Raw genomic sequence first — 26,722 nt, forward strand, 5'->3', positions numbered from 1 at the left:
CTGGAGCCACACTGATCCAAAACCAGGAGCCCAGAGCTTCTTCCAGGTCTCTCACATGGGTGCAGGGGCCCAAGGACGTGGACCATCTTCCACCGCTTTCCCAGGCCATCGCAGAGAGCTGGATCAGAAGTGAAGCAGCTGGAACTCGATCCAGTGCCCATATAGGATGCAGGCACTGCAGGCAGCGGCTTTACCCACTACACCACAGCGCAGGCCCCCCACATGTTATTTTTATTGTTTACATTTTGCCACATAAAAACAACATAAAGTAACAAAGCAGACTGCAAAGAGATCAACAAACTGTCTTAAGTTGAATCTTCTAGAAATAATGTGTTAACAGTAGTCATTCTAATACCTTATTCTGTGTTGTGAGATATTTCAGAAGTTATCCTCTTAAAAAAGTATAGATAATATGTGCCAGCGCCTGCAGTGCCAGCATCCCATATGGACTCTGGTTCGAGTCCCAGATGCTCCACTTTCAATACAACTCTCTGCTGTGGCCTAGGAAAGCAGCAGAAGATGACCCAAGTCCTTGGGGCCCTACACACACATGGGAGACCAGGAGGAGACTCCTGGCTCCTGGCTTCGGGTCATCACAGCTCCAGCCATTGTGGCCAATTGGGGAGTGAACCAGTGGGTGGAGGACCTCTCTCTGTCTCTACCTCTCCTTTTCTGTGTAACTCTTTCAAATAAATAAATAAATTTCTAAAAAAAGTGTAGATAATAATAAACGCAACACTGATGAGCATGGGGATTATGTGTTGTGAACTATGACCCAAGAGCCAGCAGGAGACCTGTGTGTCTGTCGAGCTAAGCAGCCTGTGTGGGAGCCACACTTGGAACAAGATGATCGCATCTAGCCAACCTGCATAAAAAGTGATGACCAAATGAAGCTGGAACCGAGGAAAAGCCACTGGGCACATCATTAAATGTGTCTGTGAGAAGCATCATTGTCCTCTGCTTATGTTTTCTGGTAGAACTATTTCTCTTATTTTGGCCTACTCCCAAATGGTATTGTTTTCTTCTGTTGTATTTCAAATATGTCTGGATATTACATTATAGAACAATATTGCCATCATTTGCTGTTATGTCTCACTCAGATACATTTTTTCAAGAAAAGACTTCGTTACCGCATCGCGCTGAATGGCCTGGTATAACCAATGAAGTCTGGAAAATCAGGGGGCGCTTGGTGCAGTTTGAGTCGTTACTGCCTTCCCTGTGACCTCAGGCTAGGACAGCACCACGAAGCAGAAGTAGCAGGGGACAGTTTTTCAGGAAGGCAAAATGAATACAAAGAGAGGGACTACCCCCTAACGTGGCCCAAATGCACTCTTACCATTGGTTTCCTGTTCCCTATCCTCTCAATTTTCAATACACACATTATTTAACAATTATCAAACGTTGGGATTCTAACCTGGCTCTACCTTTTCCCAGTTGTGGGACCGTTTAACCTTTCTCAGCCTCAATTTCCTTATCTGTAAAACAGACCTACTAGCTGGGCCTGCTTTATAGGTTTGTTATGAGAGTTTATGGAAAAAAATGTCTTGGAACAATGCTTGCATATTATTAAGTGCTGAATAATTCAAATTTATTTAAATAAAGATAATGTTTAAAATTATTTAAAATGATTTTTATCATTGTTGTGTATTTGGTCTTAGGATGAATATTATGGGAGCTGGTAACATATTTTTCTTCCCTATCTTAAAGAATTTATTTGGTAATAATACTGATGCAGTTTTCCATGGATGTGAAGTCCTAGCCAAACGGCCCTCCTCGCTCCCTCACTCTGAGAGATAAATCCTGATAAAATTTTTGTAATAAACTGTAAATTCCACTAGAATAAGAAGACGCACCAAATGGAAGACTTCAGTGAGAAGAAAGGACCTGACCTGAGCCTTGGGAGATACGATCAGCGAAGGCTGGGGAACGAAACCCTTCCTGCTCACCACGCACCAGGCACTGGACCGTATCCTCCACGACCTCTCTCTGCGTTCCTTGGGACAGCCCTGTCAGGGTCACAGAGCTAGTACTTGCTGAATCAGGGATCTGATTCTCTTCCCTAAGGCCTTTGTTATTTCTGTGCCATGTAGGGCATTTCATAATTCTATGTCTTGGCTAGTTGGATGCTTCAAAATATCCCATTAGTTTTTAATGGACTGTGTGTGTGTGTGTGTGTGTGTGTGATTTTTTACCCTTAATTTTCTTATCTGTGTATATGCCAAATTGTATGTTTGCTTTTTAATTTAGATTTTGCTAATTTCTGCTTTTCATAATTCAACTCAGGTGTCATATCTTTACTGCGGCCCCTTCTTCTGGATGTCGTCCCTTCAGTCCAACAGACCGCGGCGCTGGCTCTTGGGAGACTGGCCAATTACAATGAAGACCTAGCAGAAGCCATTGTGAAGGACAACATCCTTCCACAGCTTGTTTATTCGATGACAGAGCAGAATGTAAGAATTTTGGTTTCTTTTTGTTTTTTTTGTTTGTTTGTTTGTTTGTTTGTTTTCAGAGGCAGAGGCAGAGGCAGAGAGCGCTCTCCTCTGCTGGTTTGTGCCCTAAATAGCTACAAGGGTCAGAGTTGAGCCAGGCCAAAGCCAGGAAATGGGAACTTAATCCAGATCTCTCACATGGGTGGCAGGAACCCAATTACCTGAGCAGCCAGCACTGCCTCCCAGAGTTTGCATTAACAGGAAGCTGGAGTCAGGAGCTAAAGCTGGTAGTTGAACGTAGGCACTCTGATATGGGATGAAGGTGATTCAACTGGTGTGTTAACTGCTAGGCCAAATACCTGTCCCAGAATGTAACAATTTTTAAAATGTATGTTTTCTATTTTCGATTTTAAAAAAAATTCAGTAGTGTAGGCACAGCTGCAAGCTTGTAGGTGTTAGAATTATTAGGATGTTAATACAACCTTAAATTGCATGATATCTTGGTGGTATTTTGCTTTTGGGCTGACATGTAGCTTTATCTCCATTGTTGTCCACATAAGAATAAAGCAGATTTAAAACTTTTTAGGAGGTTATACAGAACGTGGTATTTCTGTATGTGAGAGTTTTAGACAAAGCTGTAGGGTCTGTCTTAGGGAGGTATGTTGGGCCCTACACAAAGAAATGGTCGTTTTCGGGACTCCTTGTGTGCAGGTGAAATCTGGTTAGGGGCAACAGCAAAAGAGGCCTTGGAGCAGGGAGCAGAGAAGCAACCTAAAGGAGAGAAAGAATGTGATAATGGAAGGCGTGATGAAGCATTTTTTACCAAGTATACAAGCACGCCCGCTCTTATAAGCACTGCCTAAAGGTGCTCAGATTTTTCCCCCCACTCTCTGGCACCGCTCTGTATTTCTGTACAGAACCGCCTCCTTGGTTTCCATGATCATTAAGGACCTCCTGTAAGGCAGGTCATGGCTTGTGCATTCTATTCTGCTAGTTTATCATAACCTAGAACTATATCTTTCTTGACATAGCTTTGAGATTAAATCCCTGTTTGGGTATTAAAAAGACAACTGAAAAACTCGAGAAGGATTTGAACACACATTTCTCCAAAAGAATATATACAAAAGACCGATAAGCATATGAAAGATAATCAACAGCATCATTCATTAGGAAATGTACATCAAAAGGTAGTGAGATATCATTTCTTCACACTTATCAGGATGACTATAATTAAAAAAAAAAAAACACACTTTAGCGGCTAATCCTCCGCCTGTGGTGCTGGCACACCGGGTTCTAGTCCCGGTCGGGGCGCCGGATTCTGTCCCGCTTGCCCCTCTTCCAGGCCAGCTCTCTGCTGTGGCCAGGGAGTGCAGTGGAGGATGGCCCAAGTGCTTGGGCCCTGCACCCCATGGGAGACCAGGAGAAGCACCTGGCTCCTGGCTTTGGATCAGCGCGATGCGCCAGCTGTAGTGTGCCGGCCACGGTGGCCATTGGAGGGTGACCTTTCTCTCTGTCTCTCTCTCTCACTGTCCACTCTGCCTGTCAAAAAAAAAAAAAAAAAAAAAAAAAAAAAGAAAGAAAAAAAGGAAAAAATAGCAAACAAGTGTTGGTGAGGATATGGGGGATGTGGGGAAACTAGAACCCTCATCCACTGCTGATAGGAATGTGGAATGGGATAGGTTCTGTAAGAAGCAACTAGGCAGGTCCACAGCCCTTAAATGTTGTTATCAGACTCAGCAGTTCCTCTCCTAATTATGTATCCAAAAGAATTAAAAATAGGTGCTCAAATAAAATGTGTAGACGTTCATAGCCACGTTATTCACAATAACCCAAAGGCAGAAGCAACCCAAGCCCAACAGGTGAATGGGTGAGTGAAATGTTTATCCAGAAATCAAACAGAATAAAGTGCTATTAAATACTACACAGATGAGCCCTAAAAATGCTGTGCCAAATGAGAGAGGCCGGACCCACAGGGCCACAGACTGAAAGGCTCCATTTATGTGAAATACCCAGAATATGCAAATCCAGAGAGGTGAAGCAGACTAATGCTTGCCTGGGGCCAGGCAGGAAGGGAAAGGGGAGTGACTTGACTCACCAGGGGTAGCTTGTTGGAGCAGTGGCAACATCGTGGAACTAGGGATGACTACAATGTGGTGAATGTACCACATTTCGTGGAATTTAAAATTGTTAGAAGGATAATTAGGGTTGTGTGTATTTTACCAGAATAAAAAAAGATAAACATAAACATAAAATAAACATAAAAATAAATCCTAATTGTTTGGAAATTTGCCTTGGTTTTATGGATTGGAGGATCATCTGCTAATACTTGTTATGGCTCTACAAGGAGTCACAGAAATTTTTATTTTTCTTGTGGATACTCCATCTGTTGTTGGACTTTCTTCCTCCTAGGCTCTGAGCTGTTGCCTTTCAGAGCAGGATCTGTGTTTTGGTATCCCTTGTAGAAGGGTCTTAGAAGTCTTCTAAGTGGGAATGTGTGTCCACAAGTTGTAAAGGGACCAAAACAAAGTGTCTGAGGGCAGAAAGGTGAAGTGGCATGAGAATGTAAACATTATTTACATCCACCCATTAGCCTTAAGTCATTTCTCCTAGGGTACTCACTCAATCTCTTTACTCTGTACCAAGTCCTGTGGTTTTGCTTTTTTTAAAAAAGGCGATTATTTTTGTGAGAAGTAGGAGAAAAGAGGGTTAGGATTTGGGGGAAAGTGATATGGAGGATGAGAGAAAATGAGATAAGCAAGTGTGAATTAAAGGTGCTGAAGCTAGGAGTGACTACTGATATCCATAACTTGTTGTCTCTCGGTTTGATGATTCTGCAATATGAAAAGTAGCATGAACTTAAGGTAATGACAAGAAATGTGGCACCATGACTTTTCTGTCTATGGAAAGCTACTTTGAAACTCTACTTGGATTTTTATGATAAGTTAGTGGAAATTTGGTTATTGACATAATTTAAGAAACAAAAATATAAGAATACTAACAGCATGTTTCCTATGTTATCAACATATATTAAATTTTTGGAGGTGTTAAGGTATACTTGATGAATTTTTTCTCTCCTGTAACTTTTATGTATCAACATTTTGACCTAAGCAAGTAAAATGCTTTCAGAATAGGTATAGTTCCTTAGTCACTTTCAAGTAATTAGTGTAAAGAGATAAAAACTCAGAATGTAAAATAGGGAATTCACTGGGTGTTAGTGTTAAAAGGAAATGTTAGGAGGACATCACTAACCAATAAGACAAGTGAATGTTGTAGCCAAATAATTCCTACGCATTTAATTTTTTTAGCATGTTTCAGTTTCATTTTCTCCTTCCTTAATTAGAAAAAAATGTACATATAGAAAATTATTATAAATATGAAGACATTTAAAATGCACACAATAATAAGCAATTTGCTTTTACCTTTTTATTTTTAAAAAAGATTCATTTATTTTATTTGAAAGGCAGAGTTACAGAGAGGCAGAGGCAGAGGCAGAGGCAGATGGCTGCAATAGCCAGAGCTACACCGATCCGAAGCCAGGAGCCAGGAACCAGGAACTTCTTCCGGGTCTCCTACATGGGTGCAGGGGGCCAAGGACTTGCCATTTTCTACTGCTTTCCCAGGTCATAGCAGAGAGCTGGTTCAGAAGAGGAGCAGCCGAGACTTGAACCAGCGGCCATATGGGATACTGGCACTACAGGCGACTTTAACCATTATGCCACAGCGCTGGCCTCTGCTTTTACCTTTTTTAAAAAAAGTATTTCTAGAGGGGATTAAATAACTTACATCCCTCTGTTTGAGTAGTTTATTTTCCAGGAAAAGTTTTTAAATGTATCAGGAATGCTTTGACTGTATGTTCATTTGATAATTGGTAGGTGCATCTCAAGACATGGTTGTTACTTGAGGATAATTTGGGACACCAGAAGGATTAGTTGAGGTCATGAGAGGCCTGTGGTGCTCAGAAGCTGAGGGCAAGTAAGGAAAGTGAAGGGGTTGGTTGGCCCTGAGGTCAGCTGCACATGTGCACCAGCTCCCAGGGGTCCCACGATACCTTTCAGTGCAACGCAGATATGCACACTCTCATTATTTTATTATGGATTTGTGAAAAAGTGTTAGTATTTTATCTTATACACTCTCCAAATACACACTTCCCAATAAAACGTTGAAACATGATCTAAAACTTCCCTGGTTTTGAGTTTAGCTACTGAACGAAAGCAGTGGGGGCCATCAAACGGTCGAAATGCCTGCACAGCATGTTTTAGGATCCTTTCCGTCTTTGTCTTCTGTATCCGAAAGCCCCTGAGCCTTATGTGTGTTGATGTCCTTGAGTTTGGTCTCTGGAATCTGGGTTACGGAAGTGTGCCATTCATCGGGGGTTTGTCTGTCTCACGCCTGCAGCGTTTCTACAAGAAAGCAGCTGCGTTTGTGTTCCGAGCAGTTAGCAAACACTCGCCCCAGCTCGCTCAAGCGGTGGTCGACTGCGGCGCGCTGGGCATTCTGGTGATATGCCTGGAAGATTTTGACCCTGGAGTCAAGGAGGCTGCAGCTTGGGCCCTTGGATATATCTCAAGACATAATGCAGGTAATGGAGCATATTTTAAAACAGGATTGTTGCCGCTCGGATTGATTGGGTACATCTGGTTTTGCCTACTAAGCCATCGATGGGCTTTTAATGATGTTTCTGTACATTAGGAGAGAGAAGTTTTGAATGATGGCCAACTTGATTGGATCATATATTTGCAGAAAACCTATGGCCTTCAGTCTTTTTCTTTAATGAGTATAAGGGAGACTGAAAGAAGGGGAGAAAAGGAGAGCAGGCGGCAGGGTGTGGGGGAGTGGAGCAGATTCTCCAGACCTCGGTTAATTGACCCAGTTGGGAAGATTACTGAAGTTTGTCAGCCCTCAAGGGCTCCTGGATGTTCACTGTCACTCGTGAGAGGGTGCTGTAGACCAGCCAGGCGTCCTGTGACATGTGTGCCTGATGTGAGGAGGAATAGGAGGAGTACCTTCCTCCTCCTAAGAACTGACAGCTGGGGCATGTGGTCATAAAAACCACACAGGGAACAGAATCACCCCCACCACTTTGTAGAAGCTGCTTACGAACAGACAGCCTAAGACGAAAAAACACATGTAAAAATGATCAGCTTTGCCAACGATCACCAAACAGCATGTTAGATCATCAGTGAAAATGTATTTCCCACTTATATTATTTGGAGGTGGGAAGAGTAAGGCAGAACTACAGCCACGTGGCAGAGAGCACAGTGGCATCAGACGATCTGAGGTAGAGTCCTGGCACTAACACTTGGTTGCTGTGTGACCTTGAGCACAGCTTTTAAACTTTCAGAGCTGTAGCCTCTTCATCCACCAACCAAGACTCTTAGTTATCCTGAGAATGATGAGCTCATGCATGTAAAGTGCTGAGACCATACACGCGATCACACATGTCAGGTGCTTGGATATGATAATTAAGGTATTCACATGGACAGGAGAGGTTGTAGAGGCCCTTGTGACAGTGGTGCCCATTGATGTAGGAGCTACAAATTGTGGAAACTTGTGGGAACCAGTTTGACAAAAGGAATGCCAGTCATGAAAGTGTCCATGCTTACTCTCAAAATTTCCTGTTCTGGAAATTCATCCTAAGGAAAGAATCCCACAGCACGTAAAAGCTGTATTCATGCAAATGTTATTGTAGCCTTATTTGTAGTGTCAAAACACTTCAAATATTTGACAGAAATTCAATGGTTAAACTTTGATAGTCTTCTATTGGAATATCATGCAAAAAATTAAAAGGCAATTATGAACCCTACATGGTAACATGGAAAATTGGTTATAATATTAAAAACAGACTAAATTGCATGAGTATATTACTATTATAATAATGTGAAGATAAGTTTTTATGTAGGCATAAATTACAAGGCAGATGTGTTATTACATGGGGTAAATTAAGAATGTGTTTTTTCTTTGTTCCCCAGAATTTACAGTGTGTGTGTCTGTACTAAATATTCACCACTGTGTGTTGAGTAGTTACTGTGTGCCCCATTGTTTCATTTTGGTTGCTACCCTTGGGTGGGTGTGACTCTCATTTTTAAATAGAGGAAGAAACTGGACGTGGAGAGGTTCCTGCAGTTACATTAATGGTGGGATGAGAACTGGAGGCTGTATTTGTCTCCAAAACCTGTGTTAGCTACCACACCATAGGGCCTCACAGAATACTTCCTGAAAGAGTACTGAAGAAAGACTTAAAAACAGAAACAGGAAAGAGCTCTCCCACAGTTATGTTTTTGGTTCTTAAACTGGTGACATTATTAGAGACAAAATAACAAAAAAGCATAGAAGTAACTTGAGGGAAAAAAAAAAACTATTATCATGGCTTAGAATGATTCAGGAGTAACACAATATCAATTAATTAATATATTAATTCCTTAATGTCTAAATTTTGGTTTCCCAAGTAGCATCACCTTAAGGCTATTGCTTAATATGTGTTGACTGAGTAAACTAAGGCGGTGTCTTCAGCCAGAAGCTGGGCCCGTGGGAAGCTGCAGGAGGATATTTAGTAAGGTTTTTTTTGTGTGTCACCAGGACCTGTTAGGGACTGTAGCATGAACATTTCACAGAATGGCTGCCAGGAGCTCTGAGGGCCACCTGTACAGGTGCACTCCCTCGCAGGTGCCCACAGACAGCCTTTCTGCACTTTCCTTTGCTGAGGCCGGGTCGAGATGATTAGTGCTCATAAACAGGATCTGTCATAGGGATCCCGTTCCAATTTCTTATTATAAACTAGGTCCCACATGGGATTCCCACTGTAATTTCCATATTTCACAGTAGTTAGGGATCTGGGACCCAGAAGCTCCCTGAAGAGATTACTGCATCGATTTCTCCAAAGAAAAGGGAATTGTTGTCTAGGAAGCAGTAGATAGAGTCATTGTTCACATCTGTAACAGAGAAAATGGAGGAATTGCCTCCAAATAACCTGATTTCTTTCTCAATCATTTCCTAAAAGGGGAATATATTGAGGTTAATGAGAGGATATTCATTCAATGTTTTCTTCTTAGACATAAAATATTTGATCGGACAGTTTGAGAAATATAAATCTTAAATAGAGATGCAGAAGAAATAAAGTGTACTTTTACAGGCATTAGAAGGAAGAACTTTCCTGTATAGGAAACAAAAATAAAATAAGCATATAATAGAAGACAAGAGAAGCCAGTGAGAACTATCTGACTTTGGCTTATTTGAATAATAAAATTTATAAAAGTTGCTTCTGGGTATAGATCTTAAAGCATTCTACAGGTAACCAAAGGGCACTGGGCACCAACAACCAGAGATTGTGGAGTTTTTCTTTCCCCCCCTGGCACTCTGTACAAATCCTGGTGTTAATCTGATGATTGAACTGCCAGTTATTCAATGCATAGGCTGGTGTTGACCTCCTCTATGTGTTCTGCTACTCAGTGACAGCTGAGCTGGACTCCATCTCCGACTGACTGCGGTCTTTCTTCCTTCCCAGGGCTCTTTCCTGCTCTGCGGAGTTGTTCTATTAACATGTCTGTTCACTTCTTCAGTGTCAGGTCTCTCACTGCTTCTTGGGGATGGTCTTGCCTTTGGAGCTAAAAGGATGCCCTGGAGGCCTGTGCTGGGTAGAAGTGGGAGGGATAGTAGGATTCTGCAGCCTCCAGGCTCCTCTCTCTCGGCTCCTTCCAGGCAGGGTCTCCCGGGCCCTGTGAGTGCCAGCAGCCCAGCAGCGGCAGACAGCGCTGTGGACGGGCACTTGCAGTGACCTCCACATCCTGCTGCCTGACCATCCACCTGCCTGCTTCTCCGTATTGGGCTCACAGACAAGTTTTAAGCATTTGTTTTGGGGACTTCCCAACTTTTACAAATGCTGTCTCTCGGTGGTCAATCAAGCATGCAGAAGAGGAATACATTTGGTAAGGTATCCTACAACTTTTAACCCGCTGTTACAATTGTCATGTGTTGGATGACCAAATCCAAGGGAAGAGCTTCAAGGGTTTATTCTGGTCCCACATCTCTCCAGAGAGGAGCTGCCTGGAAACTACTCACAGCTTGTCAGTCTTCTTACAGTATGAGAAAGAAACGTGTACAAGATCTCATCATTCTTCTTTTGAAGCTCCAGGTCATATCGGGAAGTCTTGCCAGATACCTCTGTTTTTAATCCCTGATGGCTGGTTTCCACATGTGTGACTGCTCTTTCTCTTGTAGACCTGATTTATGTCCAGCTCAGTAGCAGTTAGGAAGGAGATGAGCTAATTTCAGCCAGACATGAGCAGTGCTCACAGAGACTGGCCCACGTGGGCACCACAGAAACACTTAGTAGATTATATCCTGTTTACTAAATCAATAATGCAAGGAAGGAATCAAGACCAAGCTGACCAACTGGGTTGTTTCCTATTTTATAGACAATGATAAAATGATAAAAGGCCAAAGAGCCTTTAAAATTCAGAATTTTTGAAAATATCCCTCTCATGCCACCCAAGTGCAGGTATCAGTAGCCTGAATAGTGTAGAATAGGCTTAGTTAGGAAGAGATAATTTTTTTTCAGCCATACTGAAAACAGTGGTGAAGACACTAAAAGTCTGCTCTCTGGGCATGGGTGTCAGGCACAGAAACGAAACTGCTGCTTGGGATGTCCACATCTCATATTAGAGTACTGGAGTTCAGTCCTAGCTCTACTCTAGATTCCAGCAGCCTGTCAGTTCTGCACCTTGGGAGGCAGAAGGTGATGGCTCAAGTAGTTGGGTCCCTGCCACCCTTGTGAAGAGACCTGGATTGAGCTCCCAGCTCCTGGCATCACGGTGCAATGGATTAAGCCATCACTTAAGATGCCTGCATCCATATCAGAATACCTAGGATCAAGATCAACCTCCAAAGGTTGATCCAGCTCTCTGTTAATACACCTGGGAGTACTGCTGGTGGCCCAAGTGCTTGGTTGGGTTCCTGCCACCTATATGGAAGTCCTGGATGGAGTTCCTGGCTCCTGACTTCAGCTTGGGCCAACTTTGGCTGTTGTGGGAATCTGGGGAATGAACCAGCAGATGGAAGACCTCTCTGTCTCTGACTGTCTCTGTCTGTCTCTCTCTGCTTTTCAAATAAATTTTAAAAAGTTAGCATTTTAAGCTGGCTCCACGGCTCACTTGGCTAATCCTCCACCTGTGGCGCCAGCACACCGGGTTCTAGTCCTGGTCGGGGCGCCGGATTCTGTCCTGGTTGCTCCTCTTCCAGTCCAGCTCTCTGCTGTGGCCCAGGAGTGCAGTGGAGGATGGCCCAAGTCCTTGGGCTCTGCACCCGCGTGGGAGACCAGGAGGAAGCACCTGGCTTCTGGCTTCAGATCAGCTCGGTCTGCAGGCACCACAGCGCCACGCCTGCATCGGCCTCAGGGGAGGTGAACCAATGGAAAAGGAAGACCTTTCTCTATGTCTCTCTCTCACTGTCCACTCTGCCTGTCAAAAAATAAAAAAATAAATAAAAAAGCATTTTAATTATAACTGTTTTATGCTTTACTCAGTTATCTAATTTATTGGTCATTTTCTTTTTTTTTTTTTTTTTTTTTTTTTTTGACAGGCAGAGTGGACAGTGAGAGAGAGAGACAGAGAGAAAGGTCTTCCTTTGCCGCTGGTTCACCCTCCAATGGCCGCCGCTGCAGCCGGCGCACCGCGCTGATCCTGGCAGGAGCCAGGAGCCAGGTGCTTTTCCTGGTCTCCCATGGGGTGCAGGGCCCAAGCACCTGGGCCATCCTCCACTGCACTCCCTGGCCATAGCAGAGAGCTGGCCTGGAAGAGGGGCAACCGGGACAGAATCCGGCGCCCCAACCGGGACTAGAACCCGGTGTGCCGGCGCCGCAAGGTGGAGGATTAGCCTATTGAGCCACGGCGCCGGCTGGTCATTTTCTTTTTAAAAATATTTATTTATTTATTTGAAGTCAGTTACACAGAGAGATAAGGAAAGACAGAGAGAGAGAGAGAGTGAGAGAGGTGTTCCAGCCTCTGGTTCACTTCCCAGTTGGCCACAATGGCCGGAGCTGCACTGATCTGAAGCCAGGAGCCAGGAGCTTCCTCTGGGTCTCCCACATGGGTGCAGGACTTGGGCCATCTTCTGCTGCTATCCCAGGCCATAGCAGAGAGCTGGATTGGAAGAGGAGCAGACAGGACTCGAACCGGTGCCCATATGGGATGCTGGCACTGCAGGCAGTGGCTTTAACCACTACACCACAGCGCCGGCCCCTTGGTCATTTTCAGATTTCAGTTTGTGTGCTAGTTAAAATACATTGTGATTCTTCTGTGTTTTTATTTCCTGCAGTTTTTTTAGTTAGGAACTCTTGGTTAATGAAATCATTTTTTTTTTTTTTTTTAGAATTTTGGATATGGAATAACAGGGAGTAATCAAATAACTTGATTTCTTAGTCATTCAGGCCTATAGCTTCTTATATGAAGCTCACAATCAATATCATCATAGTAATCATCAAAAAGAATGTGAGGATGGGGGTGTTGTGCTTGGGATGCGCCCATCCCATATAGGAGTGTTCTGGATTGAGTCCTGTCTCTACTTCTGCTTCTAAGCCAGCTTCCTGCTAATATGCCTGGGAGGCAGTAGATGATGGCTTGAGTACTGAGTCCCTGCTGCCTACCTGGGAGACCTGGATGGAGTTTTTGGCGTCTGGCCTCAGCCTAGCCCAGCCTTGACTGTTGCAGACATTTGGGAATGAATCAGACTGGATGGACTATGTCTTTGTCTTTATATCACTCTGCTTTTCAAGTAAATAAAAATGTATTGGTAAGCATCTAAAAGAAAGCATTTGAGGCACTTGTGTGTATTACCATTTCTGTTTTTTTTTAACAATATAAATTGGCTAAGATCTCACCTCTATGCCTTTTGACATGAGTTAAAAGAATTGATACAGATAAGCATAAATGATCATCCAGACATCTAGGCAAACATTGGACAGGAATGTGTATAATGCATTAGATGACCGTACAATGTACTAAGTGAGAGATGAATCATGAGGTACATTATCTTCTCTCATCCTCTGGTTCACTCCCCAAATGACTTTAATAGCCAGGGCTGAGCCAGGCCAAAACCAGGAGTCAGAAACTCCATCCAGGTCTCTTGCATAGGTGGCAAGGGATCAAGTACATGGGCCATCATCTGCTGCCTCCCCAGCATATTATCAGGAAGTGGATTGGAAGTAGAGGTAGGACATGATCCAGGTACTCTGATATGGGGAGCAGGCATCCTAAGGGGGGCAGCTTAACCCTCTGTGCCACAATGCCTGCCCCGTTTTCTTTCTTCTTAAGGACTTTATGAAATCCAGTACTCAGTAAACAGACCCTGGGGCAGAAATACAGGGGGAGGTGACATGTGCAGTTATAAGAGGAAGGAAAGTTGTCTGCTCCATAGAATAAATACCTCCTCTATCTAAAAGTACCTAAAATTCTTTTTGTCTAAGGCTTCATTTCTATTCCAATACCTATGGGAGAGATGGCACCTAATGTGTGCTGGGTGGCTGAAGGAAGCTTCAGGAGAAGGAAATACCAGCAGTGTGGAAATAAACCAGGTTTAAATAATGCCTTCTTGAACTTGGTTTATTTCCCAGTCATTTGTATGTCAGTCTACCTAGTACCTTTAAGATATTGAAGAAAAAAACACTTTTATTTACACTTGAGTTTCTAGAGGCACATTAGGCATAATGTACTTGATTGAGATTTGAAAATATTCCAACTGAGTATTCACAGACATCTGCAAGAGCATTATTAAAAGCTCAGGACTAGGGCCGACACTGTGGTGCAGTGGGTTAAAGCCTGGCCTGCAGTGCCGGCATCTCACATGGGCACTGGTTTGAGTCCTGGCTGCTCTACTTCCGATCCAGCTCCCTGCTAATGTGCTGGGAAAGCAGCAGAGGATGGCCCAAGTGCTTGGGCCCCTGCACCCATGTGGGAGGCCTGGAAGAAGCTGCTGGCTTCTGGCTTCGGATCAGCTCAGTTCTGACTATTGTAGCCGTTTGGGAAGTAAACCAGTGAATGGAATACCTTTCTCTGTCTCTACTTCTCTACTTTTTCTTTCAGATAAATAAATCTTTTTTTATCTTTTTAAAAACACAGGACTTTGTTAGCATAAGAATTTTACTTTGAAATAGGACATGCTCATCAATTTATCTTACTATTGGTTTTAAAATCCATACTCTACTAGCAAATAAGAACTATGTTGTTATTTTTTGTTAGCTGATTGATTTTGCAGTTAAGTTTTTGAGACCTACTTTGTTCTTCTCTATCATTCTGTATGAATGAACTAGCTTACTCTAAATGTGTAGAACAATCATCAAAGCATTGTATTCAAAATAGGACCTGTTGGGCGCCGGCACCATGATGTAGTGGGTGAAGCCGCTACCTGCAGTGCTGGCGTCCCATATGGGCTCCGGTTTGAATCCTGGCTGCTCCACTTATGATCCAGCTCTCTGCTTTGGGCCTCTGCATCAGACTGGAAGAAGCTCCTGACTCCGGCTTCGGATCAGCTCAGCTCTTGCTGTTGTGGCCATTTGGGTAATGAACCAGCAGATGGAAAACCTGTCTCTCACTGCCTTTGCCTCTCTGTTACTCTACATTTCAAATAAATAAATCTTAAAAAAAAAAGTTCCTGGCCGATGCCGTGGCTAATCCTCCACCTGCAGAGCCAGCACCCCGGGTTCTAGTCCTGGTTGGGGCGTTGGGTACTAGTCCCGGTTGCTCCTCTTCCAGTCCAACTCTCTGTTATGGCCCGGGAGGGTAGTGGAGGATGGCCCAAGTGCTTTGGTCCCTGCACCTACATGGGAGACTGGGAGGAAGTACCCAGCTCCTGGCTTCGGATCGGCGCAGCGCTGGCCATAGCAGCCATTAGGGGAGTGAATCAATGGAAGGAAGACCTTTCTCTCTGTCTTTCTCACTGTCTTTAACTCATAACTCTCTGTCTCTCTCTCTCTCACTGTCTAACTCTGCCTGGCCAAAAAAAAAAAAAAAAAAAAAGATTCCCTATTGAAAAAAAAGCACCTGTGACTTGGAAAGATCATTAACCATTTAAGAGTAATGTAACCATTTGTGTCCTAATGCTACAACTAACCATAAAGCATTTCTCTGTATCTCCTTAGATTTCACAGTACAGTTTAATCAGCATGGCAGCCACTAGTCTTATGTGACTGTTGTATACTTGAACTGTGGCTAGTGCATTTGAGCAACTAAATTTTAAATCTTACTTTTAGTTAATTCACATTTAAAAATTGATACTCAATGTAGTTACTAGAAAGTTTTAGATATGATTGAGAAAACTTGGGTATGTGGATCTACTTTTCCAACTGTAAACCTTGTGAAATCTAAATATAAATTGAGCACTTATGAGAACTAAGCAGCTGAATTGAATTTCAAGTATAAAATACACACTGGATTCCAAGGGTTGGTATGATAAAAATAATGTAAAATATCTCAGTACAGTTTAAAAATATTTATTGCATGCTGAAATTATGTTTCAGATGGATTGAATTAAGATATATTCAAATGTATTTCACCCATTTCTTTTTACTTTTTAAATGTGGTTACTTTCAAATATTAAATTATATTATGTGACTCACATTTCTTTGGGTAACACTAACTTAGAATTACTCTACCTATGCTTTGTGGATATTTGTTAGGAGGCAATGTGGTAGTTATGCTGTGGCCTCAAAAAGTCATACATAATATTTGTATTTATCAATTACTGTAACTCTAGTGTGCAGTAAGTTAAAAATACCATTTGGGGATAAGTAAATGTTGCTTCAACTTATAGCAATTACTTACTTGATATAAGAGCTACATGGAAAATATGTGGCTAAACTGTCAGTCTCATCTGATGTGTTTGTTTATAAGAATCCACACTTTGGAAAACAGTTTTCCAGTATATGTTAGGTTGACTTGTATGAAATCACCTGTATTTAACTTCTTAAAGGTTTATTTATTTATTTGAAAGGCAGAATGACAGAGAAAAGAGGGAGAGAGAGAGAAGAGAGAGAGAGAATCTTCTACTCTTGGTTCATTCTCCGTCATCCCACAACAGCCAGTTCTAGGTCAAGCTGAAGTCAAGAGCTAGGAACTCCATCCAGACCTCCCCGTGTAGGGCGGCAGGAACCCAAACACCTGGGGCACCACCTGATGCCTCCCAGGAACATTAAGAGGAAGCTGAATTGGAAACTCATTGTAGCTGGACTTGAACCAGGACCTGCTACACCACAACACCTGTCCCTATTTGATTGTTTTTAATCAAAAAAAAAAAAAAAAGGCTTAGTTAAAAAAAGTCAAGAACCTCAACAAACACCAACACCCTCTCCCCCAATAATTTCACTTCTGGTTGTGTAACTTAAGTCTCAGGTGTGCACACAAACACACGCGCTCGTGTGTGTGTGGGACCTGTACTTCCCAGCCTCCAAGGTCCTGTGCCCTCATCTTGACATCTTTGTGTAGTCTCTCCCAGTGTCCTAGGATTAGCCTGTGTGAGCAGCAGACGTCCTGCTATGTCGCTACTGAGAACAGCTATAGACATTCAGAGCTTCTGTCCATGACATACTCAGGTCACTTGCTCTGGGTCCAGTGCCATGTCGTGAGGACCCTACAGAAATGGGGTAGCTAGCTAGACATCGAGGCCTCTCGACAACTGACTGCCGCCACAACTTGCACCAGATTCTGAGCCCAAACCACGAAGCTGAGCTATACCTGGGTTCCTGACCCACAGAAACTGAGATAATACGTGATGTTGTTGTAAGCTGCTATGGTTTGGGTCATTTCTTACATAACAAGAGGTAACTAACCTGTCATATGAATGCAAAAGAGGTTTTTTATGCTATAACGCTTTATAGCAAGCAACCAAACCCAACCAACACAACACTGATTAAACGTCATGAAGGGGGCGCTTGTGTGAGTTACGGCATACTGGCATACGGCATACCGTGGAGTATTAATCAGTAGTTAGAAATGCTGGGTTAGGGCCGACGCTGCGGGTCACTAGGCTAATCCTCTGCCTGCGGCGCTGGTACCCCGGGTTTTGGTCCCAGTTGCGGCACCAGATTCTGTCCCGGTTGCCCCTCTTCCAGGCCAGCTCTCTGCTGTGGCCCGGGAGGGCAGTGGAGGATGGCCCAAGTCCTTGGGCCCTGCACCAGCGTGGAAGACCAGGAAGAGACACCCTGGCTTCGGATGGGCGCAGTGCTGGCCGTGGCGGCCATTTAGGAGGTGAACCAACAGAAGGAAGACCTTTCTGTCTCTCTCTCTGTCTGCCTGTCAAAAAAAAAAAAAAAAAAAAAAATGCTGGGTTAGTTCCATCCTCAGGAATGAAAGTAGACAGCCAAAGCCCATAATGGCTTCAGGGAACCCCCTGGGGGAAGTCAGACTAGGAACAGCTGGTCAGCGGCCACTTTTGGAAAAAAACACCATGCAAACCTTTGGATTCCCCCAGTATTTTGTTTCTCTTTCCTGTTTCCTCTCTCCTTTGCCTTGTAGAGAATTCCATAGCTTTTTACTGTCCAACCTTCTCCATCAGACTGAGCTCTGGAAGGCAGTGACTTCTTAGTCCTCGACTGAAGCAGATTTAACAGCAGTGACGCTTCAATAACAAAATACACGTTTTCCATGTCAAGTTTTTTTTTCAAGTGGAATGCAAAACTGTAGGTAGAGTGAAACCACAATTATTGTTGTAATGCTATATAGAGTAGCAAAAAGAGAAAAAGAAAAAAAAAACTTCTAGATACAAAAAGTCTATTTTGTAAAGATCTGATTGCAGTGAATTTATTACTTCATTCTTTGCCAGGACACTCTGGATCCTCTATGTAGCTTTGCCTTACTTTATTCAGCTGAGTCTCCGCTGCTGAAAGTCTAATATTACACTGGGGTGGGGGTTAAAATTCCTCTAAATTTTCCCCTACCTATTGTGTTCCAAGGCCCTACCCAAGTCAGTATTTCCTCCCAGTTTCTCTTCCTCTGACTTTTCCTTATCACGTTTTGAAGCTGCTTTTTGTTTTTATTTCTTAAAGATTTATTTATTTGAAAGGCAGAGCAACAGAGAAGGAGAGAGAGAGAGAGAGAGAGAGAGAGAGAGAGAGATCCTCCATGTGCTGGTTTATTCCCCAAATGGCCGCAGCAGCCAGGGCTGAGCCAGGCCAGAGCTGGGAGCCAGGAACTCCAACCGGCTCCCCCACTTGGGCTATAATCCATTGCTTCCCTAGGCAAATTAGCGGGAAACCGGATCAGAAGCAGAGCAGCCAGGACTCGAATGGGATGGTGGTATCACAAGCAGCGGCTTAATCTGCTGCACCACAAAGCAGGGCCCTGCTCTCCCTACTTGAGCTCCAAAAGAGCTCTCTTTCTATCCCAGCTGACTGTAATTTTTCACTAAAGCCCCATTAACTCCAGATCAATGGCTTGTTTGAGTCACTTGACTTTAAAGGAGCCTGAATTATTTAGTCTGCAAAGCAAATGTGTGTATATATGTTAACCTTTAAACTCTCACCAGGCCTGCCTGTCAGGGGTAAGCCAATGGCTCTGAAGACTGCAGAGGGAAGTGGGGTGGATGTGATGAGAGTAGGAAAAATGACATGTGAGTTGGTGGGGGGGATATAAAAATCACAGGTAGGCCTTTGTCATATGATATGCAAATTCCTTCTCCATGCTTTCCTCACTTCCACCTGTCTTAGGAGATGTCAACCTCAGCTCAGAGTTAAAGCCAAGGGGCCCAAGTTGTCACCTGTGGGGGGATGGCACCTCTCTTGGCTGTGTAGGTGCAGAACATAGGTTTTGTGGGAGCCAGCCTCTGGGAGGACCCCCAGGGTGCTGCCTTCTGCTGCTCAAATCCTTGTGGATTCCTCCCCCACAGGGCACTGATGAAATAGAGCAGGAGTGAGGGGTGCCACTCCCCGCAGCTTCTGCCTTGGGTCTTCTCTTTTGGCTCACTCACTCTAGGGAGGGTCTCATGGCGAGGAGCAAGGATGCTGCCAACACTCCCTGCCGCAGCTGCAGCCCCAGCCAACACCTTGATGGTAGCCAGGTGAGACGTGCTGAACCTGAACCCCTCCTCCCTTCCTGGCTAAGCCCCTCCTAGATGATGCCTGAGCTATAGGAGCTGAGAGATAGCACATGTTTGCTGTTCTAAGTTGCCGAGTTTGGTTTAGACACCTGAACCAGCTGTAAACTGGGTTAGACCAGAAATGAAACACATTTCTTTTACTTTGGAAGTGCTGTTACCAAAATCCTATTTGGAGGATGGTCAGTAAACAACCAGCTTTGGCGTTGGCTGCACCGCATTGCCTTTTGTTTTAATTTCACCCATGCAAAACCTGGTTGAATAGGACAGCTGATTATTATGAACATAAGATTAATATCATAAGTGGTAGACACATTTTAAATGTATATTTTTAGCCCACTTGATTTCAAAAAGGGTTTGAAGTATTACAGCTGTATATTTTTAGGGCTAGATGCAAAAACCAGCCCACTAAAATTTTATAAAAATTTGTTTATTTGACAGGGAGAGAGAGAGAGAAAGAGAAAAAGAGAGAAAGAGAGAGAGACTCCATTAACTTGTTCACTTCCCAAATGCCAACAGGCAGAGGCTGAAGCTGAGAGCCAGGAACTCAATGCAGGTTTCCCAGGTGGGTGGCAAGAACCCAATTACTTGAGCCACCACCTCCTGCCCACCAGGGTCTGTGTTAGCAGGAAGCTGGAGTCCAGAAACCCAGGCATTTCAGTATGGGATGTGGACATCTTAACCTCTAGGCTAAACCTCTGCCCCTATTTTATAATGGAATAAGTAAAATAGAACTTCTATAGATCTTAGACCTAAAAGCAGTGTTTGAAAATTAAAAAGCAATAAAACTGAACAAAATAAGAGTTCTAGAAGAATTTTGAACTAGTGTGCTAGGTTCATATTTTTTTCTTTGGGTCCCCTTTTTGCTTTTAGAGAACATTTTCAAGTCCTATTTATGAGTTCTCACAATCATTTAATTCTGTGCAAAGTCTTCTCTCCATGCTGAGATTAACTTTTTTTTTTTTTTTTTTTTTTTTTTTTTTTTGCAGGCCAGTTTTTAGGGTTTAGTCAATTTTCTTGGAATTCTGGTCTGAATTTCTTACATAACCTCTGTAGTGGTTCTCCCTTTATGACTTCAGGAAGCAACTGTGGAAAGAACATCAGCTTTTTGTGTCCAGAGAGCTCCCCGCAGGTTGTTCCAGAAGGTGCATGAGTTAAGCCTGAGGTTGTAAATGGTGATTTGGGCTGGGCTGGCCCACAAACCCATGTGTTTCCGTTGGCCCCAACTGTGTTGTCTCACACAGTGTTCTTTAAAAAAAAATAGCCGACACCTAAAACCCAGGCAACTTTGCACTGCAAAACCGCTCTGACAAGGGGTAGCCTGTATCCTGCCTTGGCCACCTCGGGCTGAGGCTCAGGGACTGCTGCCCCTTGCACATGAGGCTGAGATTTTCTCCACATCCCCACCACTCCCATTCTCTGTCTTTCTAACCTCCTCTGGCTTGGCTTCTTTCAATACCCTGCCTGGGCTCTGTGGGCATTTGAGTTTCCCACTGGCAATCTGAACAGATAGTTTTCACTATGATGTAATTAGGAAGAGAGCTGAGAGCACTGTGAAAAGCAAGATCCCTTTGGCTTGATTGGCCTGGCTTTCCCTGCATCAGCCCTGCCTCGCTCTGCTATGCCTTCCCTCATCAGCTCAGAGTCAGTGCTCACCTTCTGCGCAACCAGCTTCAGGTGGTACTAATGCAAGCAATGTTGTTGATGATAAAAATTCTCCCTTTGACCTGTGTTCTTTTTGCATTTTCAATTCAAAAGTTGCACTGAGGTTTTTGTTATTCCAAACTGAAGATTTTGATCCATTTAAATAGTAATACTTCAGATACATTAGTGAGAGAGAAATGCAACTTCAGCCTTTAGTTAGTTACGATGAAATCAAACAAACCAAAAAAACCGACTTTCCCAGGCAGCCCAGGATGAAAACCTTAAGAAAATGCAACTGTGAAAGCAACAAAAACCTGCCACCACCAAATTTCATGTTACTATTATTCAAAAAGTTGTGTGCACATAAGCTTCATAGATGTTACTAGAAAGAATTATGGGAAAACTGAGAGGCCGTGAAGTGTGATGCTACTTCCCACGCCTTGTCACAGTCCCAGGGGGAGGCTGCCTCAGTTCCTTCACTCAACAATGAGCTATTCATGAGGCCGAATAGAACTTGTTATTGCTTTACTGAAAACAGCTGACCACCATATCGGTGGACTGAAAATGTAGTTGTCTACATGTATGCAACAAGTGGCCTTAATATTTGTGAATAAGGTGCTATTAGTTAATTTTATCATCTTTGAGAATTTGTAGTCTAAGAATGGTTAAAAATTAGTAACTCTTAACACTTACACAATGTCACATTTTAAGGGCATGCATTAAATCAGCATGGTAAGTGAAAAAATAATTCAACGATGTTTCTAGTATATACTATAATGGTTTAAAGAAGAATAACTGCACATTCTTAATATTTTATCTGGAGGAGACATACATTCTTTCTTTTTTTTTTTTTTAAGATTTTATTTATTTATTTGACAGGCAGAGTGGACAGTGAGAGAGAGACAGAGAGAAAGGTCTTCCTTCTGTTGGTTCACCCCCCAAATGGCTGCCATGGCCGATGCTGCACAGATCCGAAGCCAGGAGCCAGGTGCTTCTTCCTGGTCTTCTACGTGGGTGCAGGGCCCAAGCACTTGGGCTATCCTCCACTGCCCTCCCGGGCCACAGCAGAGAGCGGGACTGGATGAGGAGCAACCGGGACTAGAACCTGGTGCCCATATGGGATGCCAGCGCCACAGGCGGAGGATTAACCAAGTGAGCTACAGCGCCGGCCCCATTCTTTCATTTTTAAAATAAAAAACTCTCTGCTTTATTGAGAAATAAGCTAAAAGTTTTGTATTTGTTTTTCTTTGGTAATAGAAATGGTAGTATAGTTAGTCCCAATAGCTATATGTATGCACAGAAGAAGGTTTATCTTTAAAAAATAACTCACTGAACAAAATTTGGCAGATACAAATAGAGAAAAAAAATATCACCAGTAGTACCATCAACACAATATAAATACTGTTAGTATGTTTGTATAAAATGTAGCTTTTTTCTTTGTGTTTATTCAACATAGTTATAATCACTCTAATCTATCTTGATATCTAACAGTATAACAGTATATAATTATGTGAAATGTTGTTGCATGTTAGAAGAAGATATATTTAAAAAGAAATAATTTTGGGATCAGGCATTTGGCACAGTAGTTAAAACACCACTTGGGATGGCCCCACCATATTGCGGTACTTGGGTTTGGTCCCAGCTCTGCTTCCAATGAGGCTTCCTGCTCATGCACACCCTGTGTGGCAGCAGATGGTGGCTCAAGTATGAGCACCTGCCCCCCAAGTGGGAGATCTGGGTTGAGTTCTCAGTTCTTCACCTGGCCCAACCCTAGCTATTGTAGGCTTTTGGGGTGTGAACCAGCAGGTGTAACATCTGTCTCTGTCTTCCTGCTCTCTAAATTAATTTAAAAATCCTCCTTGCAAAAAGTTATTTTAAAAATGATAAATTTCTTTCTTTTTTTTTTTTTTACAGGCAGAGTGGACAGTGAGAGAGAGAGAGACAGAGAGAAAGGTCTTCCTTTGCCGTTGGTTCACCCTCCAATGGCCGCCACAGCCGGCGTGCTGCGGCCGGCGCACCGCGCTGATCCGATGGCAGGAGCCAGGAGCCAGGTGCTTTTCCTGGTCTCCCATGGGGTGCAGGGCCCAAGCACCTGGGCCATCCTCCACTGCACTCCCTGGCCACAGCAGAGAGCTGGCCTGGAAGAGGGGCAACCGGGACAGAATCCGGCGCCCCAACCGGGACTAGAACCCGGTGTGCCGGCGCCGCTAGGCGGAGGATTAGCCTAGTGAGCCGCGGCGCCGGCCTTTGGTCAACCTTTTTATGGGCATCAAAGTCTATACACCAAAATTTTGTTTGTTAATATTAATTCTTTGGTTACTTTTTTAATGTTTATTTTTATTTATTTGAAAGGCAGAGCAACAGAGAAGGAAAGAGGGAGAGAGAGAGAGATTTCCCTTGTATTGAGTCACCCCCAAATGCCCACATTTGTTGCAGGGACTGGGCCAGGCCAAAGCCGGGAGCTAGGAATGCTATTGGGTCTTCCACGTGGGTGACAGGGACCCAAGTACTTGGGCCATCATCTGTTGCCTCCCAGGGCGAACATCTGCAGGAAGCTGGATCAGCAACAGAGCAAGACTGGATCCTAGGAACTCCATCCCTAGAGGCAGCTTCATCTGCCCATGCCGCAACATCTGCCCCATATATCAATCTTTCACAGCATAAATATGATAACCAGTTGAGTGTATCTGTAAGCTCAATGTCAAGTGAGACTGTGGCTCACTTGGCTAATCCTCCGCCTGCGGCGCCGGCACTCTGGGTTCTAGTCCCGGTTGGGGCACCAGTTCTGTCCCGGTTGCTCCTGTTTCAGTCCAGCTCTCTGCTGTGGCCCAAGAAGGCAGTGGAGGATGGCCCAAGTGCTTGGGCCCTGCACCCGCATGGGAGATCAGGAGGAAGCGCCTGGTTCCTGGCTTCAGATCGGTGCTGCGTGCGGCTGTGGCAGCCATTTAGGGGGTGAACCAATGGAAGGAAGACCTTTCTCTCTGTCTCTCTCTCTCACTAACTCTGCCTGCAAAAAAAAAAAAAAAAAAAAAATTAAAAAAAAAGTGAGCTCTGTGAGTTTTCTCCCAGGGGAAATAATATTTCAGCTGTGTGAAATTATGTTTTTTGGTTCTGTATGTTTTTTGCTTTTCTTAGAGTAGAAAGGTAGAGGAAAAACGAGCCAGGGAGAAAGAAGTCAGGCCGGAGCGTTTCCTGAAATGACACCCAGTGTCACTTTCCCAGTGATGGGTCATGTCCCCACCCCAAGCGGAGTCTGCTAGAACAGAATGGCCTTTTACTCTGATCTCCTTCCCTGAGATCTAGCCAAGTTCCCAGCACAGAGTGAGTGCTTAACGGACACAGGGAGAGTGACGGAAGAGAGGAGATCCTGTACCCATCCCACGCCTGAGAGAGGAACGCACTGCTATCAGGATTATTTTTAGCTGTAGTGGCAGACTATCAACCGCAAGTGACTAAAACATTAAGGATGCTTTTTATACACATGACACAAAGTTCAGAGTCAGGGTGGTGCCAGAGTCCTTCAGGCAGCTCGACAGTGTTGTGGAGGGCCCAGCTGTTTCTCATTGTGGCACGCAGCTATCTTTGGTGTATGGATGATTTCTTCCTTGTCATGGCAAGGTGGATGTAGCAGTTCCAGATATGAGTTGTAGACTTGACCACCTCCAACTGAGAACAGGTGGGGTGTTCTCCTGTGGACCTGGGTTTGTCACAGAGGAAAACCTTTTGCAGACGCTTGCAGCTGACTTCTGCTCAGGCTCCATAGCCAGGATTGGCTCACAAGCCCACGCTTTGGTTGACAAAGGCTACTGGGTAGATGCTGATGGTGACTGGCATAAAAACACGTGAGGAAGCAACAGTTGAGAAAAGGAGAGAGGAATGCCATAGAAATGAGTGGCGGAGGTGAGCCAAAAGAGCTAGCCTGTACAGTGTGTACTGCATAGTAGGTGTGTGTCACTTAAGCCTGTTGCATTCTTGTCTGTATATGTACTCTGTCTTATATGTAGAATCTGTATGAAGGTGGTTGAACCATATTACTTCTTTTGGAAATTTTATTTATGCTTTTGAGAGGCAATATGTATATATAATATATCTATTTGTATATATACTATATAGACTCTATATATACTATATAGACATACTATATATACTACAGATATACTATATATCTATAGTATATATAAATAGTGAGCAAGAGAGAGAGAAACTGTACCAGAAACAGAGAAATAAAGATCTTACATCTGCCAGTCTATTCCCCAAATGCCTGCAACAGCCAGGCCTGAGCCAGGCCAAAACTGGGGGCCAGGAACTCAATCTGGGTTTCTCATGTGGATGGCAAGGATCCAAGTACTTGAGCCATCACCTGCTGCCCTCTCAGGGAAGCTGAACCAGGACTCGAACCAGACACCCTGAAATGAGATGCTGGCATCCCAGCCAGTGTCTTAACTACTGCACAGAATGGCTGCCCCAACATTATTCCTGAGGACCAATGCATGTCACAAAGGAGCAGATGTCAGTTTCACACATCTGGAGATGTCGGGTATGAAGATGTGAAATTCCAAGCATGGCATTGGCAGGCCCAGTCCAGGTCCTAGGAAACTTGCTCACTTTCCCAGCCAGTGTTTCTCCAGTCATTCCCAGCCTCCTACACGTTTCTGATCCCTGCTCTGAAGAGAATAGGAAACAGCTCAGGACGGGCTTGGGGACCAAGTCAAAGGAACAAGGTTTGCCTTCGCACTAACACGGTAGTATTCAGGCGAAGGAGGAAATGGCACTCTGCTAACTACTCAACAGAAGAATAAAATGTATGAGAATTATAAAACTACTTATAAAACAGAACCTTGAGTTTTTGTTAACAGCACTTTTAAACAATTGTGGTTTATTGCATATTCTTTACTCTTAGAAACTATATATAACAGTGGAAATACATGAGTAGATTAATTGATTCTTATACTCTCTGGAAACAAAATGTTCAGCCCATTATATATATTCCAGGTAGAATTAAATAGGTACATAAAAGTTGATATTTCTGTAGAACACCTGTATAATCTGAATTGAACTGAATTCTTAAGTAACATGTGAATAACAAACAGAAAACGTGAGTGTTATGTTTAGAAATTAATTTGTACATCATATATGCTATTTTCTGCCCATCTCCCTTGGGTGGTGTGGAGCGGGGAGGGGAGAGAGGCAATGATGACCTGTTTCACCTGCTGCCTTGTTGATCCTCAGGCTGTTGGCAGTAGCATTGCAGCGGTTGCCTCTGGGGAGGAGTCTGTTTTATTGCTAGGTTGGTTCACCAGTCTGTTGTTGCTATTGACTTCTATAAAACCCCACAGAACATGTTCCTCTTATCTACCTCTGGTTCTTGAGATCACATATGACCTTCCCACTTTATACAATATTTCACACCAGATTTGAAAATCGAAACATCTAGCTGTTAATGAGCATGGTGTTCATTTATAGCGGTGTGTCATCGGCCCTGGAGTCGAATGAGCCTGGCACATAATAACCTTCCGTTAATACTCGTTTTGTGAAAGAGTGAGTGAGTCATTTCTACAACAGTGAGACTTTGAGGA

At 43.7% G+C, this 26,722-nt stretch overlaps 1 protein-coding gene across 3 annotated transcripts in view; it reads left to right on the forward strand.

Annotated features, from left to right (window-relative positions):
• Positions 1–26,722, forward strand: part of SPAG6 (sperm associated antigen 6) — a 78,344-nt gene that overhangs the window by 22,112 nt on the left and 29,510 nt on the right. For all 3 annotated transcript variants that reach the window (XM_051820697.2, XM_051820696.2, XM_051820695.2), the window contains exons 3-4: positions 2,284–2,450; positions 6,825–7,008. In XM_051820697.2, coding sequence (XP_051676657.1) covers positions 2,284–2,450; positions 6,825–7,008 — 351 coding nt within the window. The remainder of the gene's footprint in view (positions 1–2,283; positions 2,451–6,824; positions 7,009–26,722) is intronic.

Source organism: Oryctolagus cuniculus, chromosome 13, assembly GCF_964237555.1.
Source record: "Oryctolagus cuniculus chromosome 13, mOryCun1.1, whole genome shotgun sequence".
NCBI lineage: Eukaryota > Metazoa > Chordata > Mammalia > Lagomorpha > Leporidae > Oryctolagus > Oryctolagus cuniculus.